Source organism: Helianthus annuus, chromosome 4 (genome assembly GCF_002127325.2).
Source record: "Helianthus annuus cultivar XRQ/B chromosome 4, HanXRQr2.0-SUNRISE, whole genome shotgun sequence".
NCBI classification, from domain to species: Eukaryota; Viridiplantae; Streptophyta; class Magnoliopsida; order Asterales; family Asteraceae; genus Helianthus; species Helianthus annuus.
In genome coordinates, this window is record NC_035436.2 from 207,621,291 (window position 1) to 207,634,032 (window position 12,742).

A 12,742-nucleotide genomic window follows, 5' to 3' on the forward strand; every position below is an offset into this window, starting at 1 on the left:
ATTACATTACCCCATACCAAACAGACCCATAGGGTGTAAAGTTATGATGGTGATAACCGAATCAATGGTGGATTCGGATTGATCATGGAGAGAGAGAGAGATGGGGACGAATTTAGTGATGTTATGGTAGTCCAAGTTGTGTAACCTTTAGCTCTCTAGTTATCTCCTTATATATACACACAAAAGGAAACCTAATTAGTTAATAAGGGTAATATGGTCCATCAACAATTACCAACTAATTATAAAATAGGTTGTTAATATATTTTGATCTATATAATATAAATGATTATATGGCTACAAGATTAAATATTACAATAATAATATATTTAATCTTACATTCTCCCACTTAACCCATTAATCATTTATCATGAGTATTAGATAAGCCTGATAAGGAGTTAACACTCATTTTAGCTTTAAACTAAGAACCGTAGCAGAGAAATACAGCCGTTGAATCATTATGCGACCCAGGACCCCCATTAATCATACTACAACCTCAATTTAAAACCTAACAATTATGATCAAAATACGCATAAGCCCTTTGTTTGATTTGTAATTATATTTGTCTATATGTCATTAATAGTTAGCCATTCATAGTACGATATGCAGTTGCGCACGACCATCAATTAAAACTCGTCTCTTTTATGAGCTCTATTAATAAGACTTATGGGTAATAGTCATTCAGTTATAGGATCCTTAAGCATATCATAAATGTATTCGATACAAAGATTTAGTTTCCTCAATTCGTTCATAAATAAACGAATAATTATTTCTGTATCGAAATTGAATGCAACACATCTTGAACTGTTACTGTTCAAGGAGACATGGTAGCAGTTTTCGAACTTGTCTTCCTCTACCAGAATTGTTGTCTTCAAGTGTAAACATCAATCTGTCTTGGCTATCTCCTAGGCTTCCTTTCTTTAACCTAAGTCTCTCTTGATCATAAGTCTTTTGTCTTTCGATTGCTTCTTCTAGCGCCATTGTATCCAGATCGGAGTATTATTCTATAGAGGTGACAATCTGAGTGAATCTATCTGGTACAACATTTAGAAGTTTACATACAAGATTCGATTGAAACACTGAATCTATCTGGTACAACATTTAGAAGTTTGCAGAGAAAGAAATCACAATGTCGTCTTCCTTCATTTGCAATAACTCGAATTCTGACATGAGTGTATGCAAACAGGCCTTTTGTACCCGATCAACGGCAACGTGTGTTGTTTTCAACGTGTTCCAAATTTCCTTTGCAGTTTTACAACTTTTGGTATTGCTTGGAACCAATATGTGATTGCTAACTTGTCTTTTTTTTTTTTACATCTGGTTGTGTATTTTCTAGAGGTGTGTTTAAAACTGAATTAACCGAAACCGAATAACCAAACTGAAGCAATAACAGATGGTTTGGTTTTTGTTTTTTGAATAACTGATTTTTTCAGTTCCGGTTAATTATATATCTAAAACCTAATATAATCGAATCGAAACAAAACTCTCTGTAATGTTATATTATTTATATAAGTTCATGACTCACTATATTTTTAAACTTTTTTATTCCAATTAAGGATCCATTAGTGTTTGTTTTATTATGTACATAGGAGCATTACCAGTATGCATGTGGCATCTATATAAATTTTTTTGCAAGTTTTATATTCACGAGTTTATATTTTACAAGTTGTATATTTATTAGAAAATTAACCGAAGCCGATCCATAACCAATGGTTAACCGAACAACGGTTAACCGACCATCGGTTATGGTTATGGTTAATATTTTTCAATTAACCGGACCCTTGGTTAACCAAACCCACAGTTAACCGACTTTGCACACCCCTAGTATTTTCTAACAGTTCAATCGTTTCACAAAGTCCAAATTCTTCTAGTATTGTTTTTATGCAAATTGCCCAAACGGTGTGTAATTTGTAGGTTTCAAAATTAGGCTTTGAAATTGGGAAAGAGAAGTTCCTTCCTTCTGAACAAACGATTTTCACTTTAACTAAAAACTTGTAATCAAACAATCTTTACTTTCTTGTTTCTAAAAATTCCTGACCACCAATACGAACCATTGTACTGCTAAAATTCAATTTCCTTGAACTTAATAAACTTTCTAATCTTTAACCCGCGAATAAACCAAATCACGTAATACCGAAAATTTAATTATCTAACTTGTGCTATATCCCGAAATCAAAACCCTTAATTTCGAATAACCTGGTCCGATCCTAGAACCCAAAAACCTGATCACTAATAAAACGAAATAGAACCTATGATATCGAACGATTCCTGCAATCTTCCTATGCCTTGTGTGCTTCCGATGTCTAGAGCCTATGCTCGGATATCAATTGGTGCTAGACTTGATATTTGATCTCTAGAAAAAATAAATAACTTGTATTTAATTTGAACATTTTTAGTACATGAATATGATTACATAGAGAAATCTAAAGCCTATTTATACTAATTGAAGAAGTGCGATTGAATGGATGCATCTCTCCTTGAATCGATGTGTCCCATGAAGTCTGTGGTGTTGTCGACAATTGTGAATCGATCCGTCTCCAAGGATGTGTCGATTCCTTTAGTGTAGGTTACAATCTTTCGTTTAGTCGCTTTCGGTCCTCGCACTTATTTATCTAATCTATTTACAATACAAACTAACTATCTACTAATTACATAATAACCCTTAGACTTAGGATATGAAGGGATTCGTTCTTCAATAAATGATTGAAGTTTAAATTTCAATTCTTTTAAATATTCATGAAATTTGCGAACCAACCGCCCCTTAGTATGAACTAGTTGATGAATATTGAGAACAGATACTGAGATACAAAACTGTTTATGTTGAAATTTATTATATTTTACACTAGGTTGTTTCCCCGTACATTGCGACGGTACGTTATCACGGGCATTCGATCGGTATCGGTTAGGTTCATCATAGTACTTGTATGATACATGCATTCGGTATAGAAATTAACACATGTATAGAAATTAACTTTTACATCATGTTTGGTGAGATGTTGGAAAAAAGGTGAATTACCACCCTCGTTATAAATCTTTTTATGCGTTGATATCCTTTCCTATGTAAAAGCTTGTTGTCGACATATTTTTGCGATCTCAAAGCAACCTTAGAAAGAACAGTTATCAGAGTAGTCCCTATCATAAGTTATTCTCTAAGATAGGACAAAGCATAGTTCAAATGGGGCCATTCTAAAATATGATCATAGGGTCCATCAGGAGATAGCGATATTGTAAAAGAAAATGGCTTTTCTAATGGAACAAAGTTAAGATACAAGTGGCTTTCATTATGGATCCTGTATATTTGACCCTTAGTTTCTAAACAAAATCATAAGATCAACTTGATGCTACTTCTAATGGACAAACTACGGATGTGTCACCTTTTTTTACTTCAATCTAACATGTATATATGAACAGGTTTCCCGTGAATTCTTTTATGAAGGCAAATTAAGTTGGACAAAAATAGACTAGCGTCCTAATTTTTTATTTTCCAATATTAACATCCAATTTAACAGGTATGTGTACGTGTTATATATATTTTATTTTTTATTATTTTTCAAAAACTGCTGACATTTGATATTATTTGTCTTTTTAGTGTATTCATGATCGAATGTGACTGGTTAACAAATAGCAATTTAAAAGTAAATGGGTTAAAATGAAACAGGTTCCTAGTATCAGCAATAAATTGCAAAACTTAAAATTGGATCTTAAAATGGGAAAAAAAAAGTTTATATTCTGTGCAGTTTGCCCTTTTTCGTTGCAAACAGGATGTTCATAAATACACCTATAAAACATGCTTGAAGAGTTGAAGTACACGCTAATATACAAACAAACACTTTCTTATTTTATAATTTTGATTCAATACGTTGACAGTTTGGAAAAAAAAAATGAATATTTTGTACAAAGTTCCTTTCTTTTGCAAATATATATATGTTCCATTGTTCCCTACCATATAATTGAGAACACTACTTGTTACTAATGGTGGGGTTTGATCGTGTTTGTTTATACTGTTCATGAGTACCTCTTGGAAAAGACATCGTACTAGGATATCCTACCGACTAATAAAGATAAACGATATAATCACAATTAGACTACACGGTGTGCAAGGGCTTGAAGGAAGGGCGTGGAGCGACATGTGACAACCACGGCAGCATGGTGGCATGGAGAAAAAACACGGGAAAGTGGCGTGGAAGAGAATAAAAAAAATTTAAAAAGAAAATAAACACCAAACAATCAAAACAAACCTAAACTACACCCAACAATCAAGAGCCTCCACCTCACCCCCATATTTGCCCCCACTAGGCATATTAGCAGGTCTATTCCATCTTAGCGTCCGCTCGCCCCAACGTCTATACAAAGGATTGCATATGGGTAATATTGAAATTGTCCTTTCTGGTAGTATCGCTGTTGGAAATCCCCAAGCCCCAAGCACAACGCCGTTCACACCGTGTGGTCTTAGCTTTTGACAACAACTAGTCTCAACTTGATCCACTTATATGTAAGCTTTGATCAACAACAAACTACGCCATGCATACGTGTCATGAAATTTAAATCTAAAAAAAACAAGATATAAATGCACGGCAATTTAAAATGAAACACACATTGCAAGTTTCAATAAGAAAAACAAGAAAAATGGCAATGGTTCTACTTTTATTGCAATCGTGGTTGTAATATGCCTTTCAAAAAGATAATAATAGATACCAATTTTGCATGAGTATGAAATAAGTGATTGTTTTTCTTCAATAATGGCAGACAGCAGAAATATATGTGAAGATATTTGACAAGACCCCAAATGGAAAGATACCTTTATTTCAATTCTATCCTTTTTTAGTTGATACCCGTAAAGGTGGTAACTATATAAAGTTCGCGAGCAGGATGAAGAAAATGCACTAGACAGACAATATGCCAGTGACAGAATACGAGGATTGAATGGAGCAATATATAGTTTATGGCCATATCAAACAGATATGACATCTATAGTTTGTGTGTATATGACATCATTCTACTTTTATTGCAATCGTGGTATGTATGAGAGAAGAATCACTTACGACTTAACAGTTGCCACCCTCTTCTCATGCTTTAAATTTGTTTATATATATATGGTTTTTTTTAAATACTTCTTCTCATCTCTTTGATATCATATTCTTAAATATTGGGTGGTTTGTATGAAGACAAGGGAAGGGAGAAGTCATGAAGAAAACAGCAAAGGGTGGCTGAGTCTTAGCCTAGGAAACAATCCAGCAGCCAACTACTCAGCATCAAGACCTATGAAGGTATACACATGCATCTTCTGCAAGCGAAAGTTCTACAGTTCACAGGCATTAGGCGGTCATCAAAATGCTCACAAGAGGGAGAGAGATGCAGCTAGAAGATACCTGTCAGCAGCAAACACTACTAGTTTGGCACTTAGCTTTGTGGTTAACCAATCGCTGGAGGTTCAAGCGCATTCACTGGCTCACACAACAAGTCAATATGGTGAACCGACTGTTGAAAGGATTGGTGATCATGGCGCCATTGGAGTTAACTTGGTAAGGGCCTATGATGGGAAAGAAACGGTGCAATTGAAATGGCGTGGAGGTCTTTACTATAAACTTCAAACAGCTTCTCAGCCTTCAGATCAACATATGATTGATTTGAATCTAAAGCTATAATTCTGTGGTATTTATATGTTATGTAATGTTGAATTCTCAAAAGACAATGATTTTGTGAAGTTAATAAACGTGTTTGTATTCCTAAATGAGTGGATTTCTCTCTAATAGTGTTGTTTACAGCTAGTATCATATTTATGACTCACCACTTAGGGTTGACTACCAAATGGCTCCTATAGAATCTTGATGGATGATTCCAGCACCCTTTTTTAACAGCAAAAGACGGTCTCATACGCCCGCGACTGCAAATGGCGTTGGGTAGCCCAAGCCTACCATCTCTAGTTCCGGGGAAACCCGCGACCCGAATGACCACTGTGGTAAAACTCGGTTAGGATCGGATTCGAATTTGAGACCTTTGAAAACATACTATTTAATGCTTGAAATCAAATATTTTAGTAAAAAGTGGGTTCTAAACTAGAATATGGTGAAACAGACTGCACAGAGGCTCAAGAGCAAGTATAATGTGTAAAAGATGAGTAATATGTACCTGGCAAGTAATCTGTATCATGTGTGAGAGTGGAGACGGTTGGAGAAAAAAAATTTCCAAGAAAAAAAAAAACTGGTATTTGTTTCCCCCTTGTCATTTTTTTATGACAAATTTCACGGTGGTCATCCTTGAAAGAAATCTTCAAAAGAAGAAAACGAATGCGAGTATCAAAAATAAAAGTGAAGGTAAAGTGAAAAAGAAATAAAAAGAGAGAAAATAAAATGGTCAAAATTATAACTTGGGTCTTCTTTGAAATCAAACGTATCCACAACAATGACGACCAAAATTTGATGTGTGTTTAGGTTGTAGTTAGTTTAATAACTTTGGAACACAATATCTCGTTTTAAATTTATAAAAATGATTTTTATTTAGACTAGATATACACAATGGGCAGTGTACTCATCGTAAGTAGTATAGCTTACATAAGAAACCAAGTATCGTCCAAGGATACACTTCTCCTACTCAACCTTCCATTATTATCTTCATCGATTTATTTATAAATAGATTGGTAGACTAAATAGTAATATATGAACTATTACCTGCAAAACATACACAAAACACCACGTAGTTACTACAAATAAAACACCATCATATAATAATAATAATAATAATATAATAATAAAAGGGCATTTTAGTCTTTTAATGAAAAACTAACAGAAAATTTAAACGGAGTTAGAAATTTGGACTCAAATGGTTAAAGAAAATGCTTATAGGGACTCAGGTCGTTAAACTTTTTGCTTTTGTACTCAACTAGTTAAAACCAATAAAACACAAGGACTCAAAAAGTAATTTACCCAATTTTATATTAAGAGTTTATTATTGTTTTGTTATACATGTATTAATTTTATGGGTGGAGATACAATAGGTAGTTTATTTGGCTAGGAAGACTAGGAAATGATCTTGACCATCCATTAAGTTAATCAAGGGCTAAGATTAAATCAAGGAAATTGAAAGGAAGAAAAGAGGCGCGTGAGTTTGTTCAAGGACATTCTAGTCAATTCAAGCCAATAGTTTCTCTCTCCTCCAATTCGCCCCCATTTTTTAAACGTTAATAACTCTTTCATACGACATTATTTTTTTATAAAAATTGCACCAAAAAAACGAGCGTTTTTTTATCTTTAAAACGAGTATACTATTGCTATATTTAAAAAAAAATTAGAGTAAACTGCCATTTTGGTCCCTTTGGTTTGGTCACTTTTGCCACTTTAGTCCAAAACTCAAACTTTTTGCATCCGGGTCCCTGTGGTTTCAGTTTTATTGCCATTTTGGTCCAAAAATGAAATCAGATCATATTTGTCTTATAAAATCCTGCAATTTTGTCATTTTCCTCAGGGGTAAGTCAGGTCATATTTGTCTTATAAAATATGGTATTTATTTATAAAAGAGAAATGATCATTTTGCCCCTGCGGAAAATGACAAAATAGCAGGATTTTATAAGGCAAATATGACCTGATTTCATTTTTGGACCAAAATGGCAATAAAACTGAAACCACAGGGACCCAGATGCAAAAAGTTTGAGTTTTGGATTAAAGTGGCTAAAGTGACCAAACCACAGGGACCAAAATGGCAGTTTACTCAAAAATTTAAACTCAGTTCTGTAAAACGCAATAGAAAAACCACCAGTTACGTAAAACGCAATGAAAAAAAAACCTAAAAAATGACATTTTTCTAAAACGCAATGCACCAAAAACACAAAGAAATGACTTATTTGTAAAACGCAATGGCCAGAAAACACAAAGAAATGTCTTATTTCTAAAGCGCAATGGACTGAAAACACATAAAAAGTGTTTTACCTAAAACGCAATGCACAACAAACACAAAGAAATGTCTTATTTGTAAAACGCAATGGCCAGAAAACACAAAGAAATGTTTTATTTGTAAAACGCAATGCCAGAAAACACTTAAAAATGTCTCGTTTCTAAAACGCAATGACCTAAAAAAACAAAAGAAAGTGTTCTCTGTAAAACGCAATGGACTGAAAACACCTAAAAATGTGTTTTACCTAAAACGCAATGTCTAAAAACACTTCAAAAATGTGTTTTACCTAAAACGCAATGACTAAAGATACTTAAAAATGTGTTTTTTCTAAAACGCAATAGCCAGAAAACACATAAAACTCTCTTATTTCTAAAACGCAATGGGCACATAAAACTGTTTGTGAACTGTTTTGAATTGTCTGTGAACTGTCTGAATTGCCAGGGGCTCTGCCCCTTGGACCCCGCCAGGGGCTGCCGCCCCCGGACCCCCGCCAAGATCGTAAAACGCAATGACTAAATAAAAACCCAGATCGTGAAAATGAAATTAAAGAATTTCTTACATGGATCGAAGCCGGTTTCTTCATCAATTGACGAAATTTGAATGATAGAAACACTTATCAGCGATTGAATCGAACAAATCAAGTGATTATCTTCAAAATCATCAGAAAAAACGAGATTTTGAATGAAATTAAACTGGGTTTTTTTCAAAAAAAGCTGAAGAACACGTTGATCGGGTGGTTGAATTATTGATTGATGACGAAAGTCACACTATAATGTAGTGATTATTGAGATAGTAAGTGAAGAAAAGGATGGAGATGATGGGTTTTGAAAATGGTGGGTTTTGAAGTAACTGAGGAGAAGAAGGAAGAAGAAATGATGAGATTGACTAAAATACCCTTTCTCTTTGTTTTAAAATTTGCGACATGTCATAATCCTGTGGCTTCCTATCCTTCCTAGCGAAAATTAACTTCCTATTTGATCTTTTCCCTTATTTTTATATTAATTTTTAGTGTTAAAATTTCCGTGTTATGATATGCAATAATTAGTACCGTGCTTATTTTTATTAGCATTTCGATGTAATTTTTTTGTATTAACCCAATGGTCCACAATTCAATGATATTACTGTAATCTCATTCATCCAATGTATTAACCCAATGGTCCACACTTCTTGGCCTCTAAACACAATGGACCCGGTAGACATACATAATACATTACCCGTTTGAAGAACTGAAAGAGCGTATATCAAGATACAAGAAACGTTAATTTCTTAAATTGGATTGAGAAGTGAACTAGCGAATGGGCATTACTAATATTGAGCCCATTAGTAATTAAATAATGTGCTGAGCCCACTTATACCCAACCCAACCCAACCCAAGCACATGATATAAAAATGTTTTTTCTTTTGGAATTTTGTCGCTTCTTCGTTTTATAAGACAGCGGGGAGTGGAGTCTTAGGTTGGGAGGTTTGCTCGACACGTGGCGATAGTAGGGTTTACCGAACCACCCCAAAAAAAGTAGGGTGTGGAAGCGGCGTGGGTTAGCGGCATTGGGCAACCATATTGGCTGACTTTATTTATGTTTTTTTAAATAGTTGAGATTTATAAAATAAAATCAAACTTATATTATTTTAAAAAAAAAATTACATAACATTCTAAAAAATAAAAAAAAAACAGTATTTAATAAATCCTAAAACATAAAAAAGACTACTTATTAAATCCTAACAAAATTACATAACATCCTAAGACTACATATTAAATCCCACTTAAATTCTGGATTCCCGTCGTGCCTCCACTCGATCTTTGCGCTCTCTATTCGATCGTCGTGGCTTAGGTTCCCCGCAGGGACACGATCGAAACAAATTTTAAACCGATCCACGCTGCCAACACCGCCCCGTGTGTGGCGTTGTGAAGTGTGCGTCCCATGGGGCTTGAAAGAATCCACGTGTGTGGTGAAAGTGTAAAGGTGGTGGAGGTTTGTGATTGGTTATATCACCTTCACAACCACTCCATGCATCTTCTACCTTCACACTCACACTGTTTAGCCTTAAAGCGTAGGTGAAAAACCCTTTATTCACCTTTCTACGTTAAAAACCCTAATTGTTAACTCACCATATATATGAGCCGACCATGAAATATTTTCTGACTGACTAGTAACAAATTGTTCCACTATATATACACGCTCCAATACATTGACACCTTTCCCCTTTTTACTTGTCTGCCACCACAACCTCGTTTCCACATCTGATTCTATGTATGTTGGACCCTTACCGTTTTTAAGGAGTTTTAGTTTTATATACATGGGAGCAATTTATTTTTAGTATCACCATGTTCCGAAATATTCTCTCGTTTTGTTATTCTATTATGTAACTCTTAATACTAACACTAAAAATGCTCTTACAAATACAGTAACGTATTGTTAGAAAAAATAATATATCTTTTTTGAACCATAATGACCCTGTACAAACATATCCTAATTTTATCACTAATATCTTCGAAATGAGTCGCCTATTGATATAAGTGTTACTTGTTATGTATAACGTATTTGTAAATGATAGATATTGAACATTCTTGGTAATTGGTCTTTTTAAAAGCTAAAAGTTATTTATGTAATTAAAAAGTATATGAATTTAATCATAAAATAAATAATTATTCATGTATTAAACTAAGTTTATTTTTACATCCGACAGTAGGTGATCTAGAAAAACTTTATAGGGGCAACGTTTCAAAAAAAAGGTAACGAAATAAAAAAAATCGTCAATTTTTTCCAAAATTTACACTACCGTCGAAGCATTAAGGGGCAACGGAGGTTACCCCTTGTCAAGAGGTAGGTCCGTCCAGTGGCGGACCCATAAAATATTTTCAAAAGGTGCGGATGAGAGATTTAACCAAATTTTCAAGAGGTGTGGGCAGAATTTTACTTTATAAAATACCCTAATTTTTTTTTAAAAGGATACGCCTACCAACCCGTGTCTCTTACTAGGTCCGCCCTTGGGTCCGCCCCTCAAATCGGAGTTCATGCGATGATTCCAGAAATTAGAAGTAAAACGTTTTACAATAATGTAATAACATTGGTAGTATAGGTCAACCTTGTTTTATACTATATTATTGTTTTATAATATATTAACATACAGGGTGAGTTTCTGTAAAATGGACCTTTTTCATGAGAAGCATGAGAACTTGAGAAGGAATAGAAATTGACATATAGGCATCATGTTTTCGACTTAGGCATGATGTTTTGGGTTGTTTGCCAAGAAAAACACAAAATATAACAATTTAAAACACAATGCAACGTATTATGGGCGTGAAATTTAAAACACAACTAAAACACACTGCTTAACACTTAAAACACACTACTTAACGTTCTTCAGATGGTGTTTTAAGTTTTAATACTAGAATTCATTGCATTGTGTCTTAAATTGTTATATTTGGTGTTTTTCTTGCTAAAACAACCCAAAATATTATGCCCAAATCCAAAACACGATACCTACATGTCAATTCTTATGCATTCTCACACTTCTCACGAAAAAATGTTCTTTTTACATGATCTAAAACTTTTTAACATGCATATCAATATAATTAGTTTAATCACAATAATAATAATGATATATACTATTTATATAAAATAGATTATTATATTATTATATATATTTTATATAAGTATACATTAAATTTTTATATAAGTGTAAGTTAAAAGTTCTGATGAATAGTTAAACGAATTTCTTATGTTACTATTTTATTTTTTAATTTCGATTTCGAGTGAATTGCAAGTTTTATCCTTTATCTTTAGGCCATTTTGCAAGTTTTGTACTTTATGTTTAAATTTGACGAGTTTTGTCCTTTATGTTTAAAAATCAAGCACGTTTTACCCTTTGGGCCTTAAAAATCAAGCACGTTTTTTCCTTTATGTTTGAAAATCAAGCACATTTTGTCCTTTATGTTTAAAAAATCAAGCACGTTTTGTCCTTAAAAATCAAGCACGTTTTGTCTCAAAGGGTAAAACGTGCTTGATTTTCAAACATAAAGGACAAAACTCATCAAATTTAAACATAAAGGACAAAACTTGCAAAATGGCCTAAAGATAAAGGACAAAACTTGCAATTCACTCTTTCGATTTCACTTTATACTTTAAATAGTATACACTTTTAATCAATTTTGTTATTATTTAATTTGATTTTTAACTTGCGTCCATTATCTCTTTAAAATGTTTAATACACGATCGTATCTAGGTTTTTTTATCAGCATTCTTGTATAAACTTTGTTGAAAAATGTATTCAAAATAGTACACTAACAAACTAAATTGATACCAGCATTGGTATCGATATTGTTTTGTTAATATGGAAACCGGAACCAGTATTTATTTATATGGCTTTTTATGCACATTAGTATCGGTATTCTTTTTTATAGTTTTCAATGTAAAACACATTCTTTTGTGCATATCATTGACTTTAAAATCGTATGTCGGTACCATAGCGATACCGTCACGAACCGAGCCGCTACTAATCAAGTTTCTGCCATATCACGCACACAATAATATATATTAGCTTAGAACCCTAATAATAGTAACATAAACATTTTATGTTATTATATTAAAATTTTTTATGTTCCAATGATCCCATTTAGTTTTTATTTAATTTGATTTTTCCTATGATAACTCATATTTATTATCTTTTTAAAAAGGTTGAATACGTGATTGTGCTAGTATTGTGCTTAATACTAGCCTTATAATTAAAATAAATAAAAAGTAAAAGTAAAAAGATTATGATTAGTTAGTAATAGTTTTCTCTATTTTTATGTTTTATGTAATGTTTTATTGATTTTCTTATTAACTTAATCGTGTGTGTGATATTCATTTGTACACTT

At 33.1% G+C, this 12,742-nt stretch overlaps 1 protein-coding gene across 1 annotated transcript; it reads left to right on the forward strand.

Annotated features, from left to right (window-relative positions):
* Window positions 1-5,156: 5,156 nt before the first annotated feature.
* LOC110934258 (zinc finger protein 7) lies at window positions 5,157-5,642 on the forward strand. The gene has a single exon (XM_022177437.1). The coding sequence runs from the start codon at window positions 5,157-5,159 to the stop codon at window positions 5,640-5,642; it is 486 nt and encodes a 161-aa protein (XP_022033129.1).
* Window positions 5,643-12,742: the final 7,100 nt, after the last annotated feature.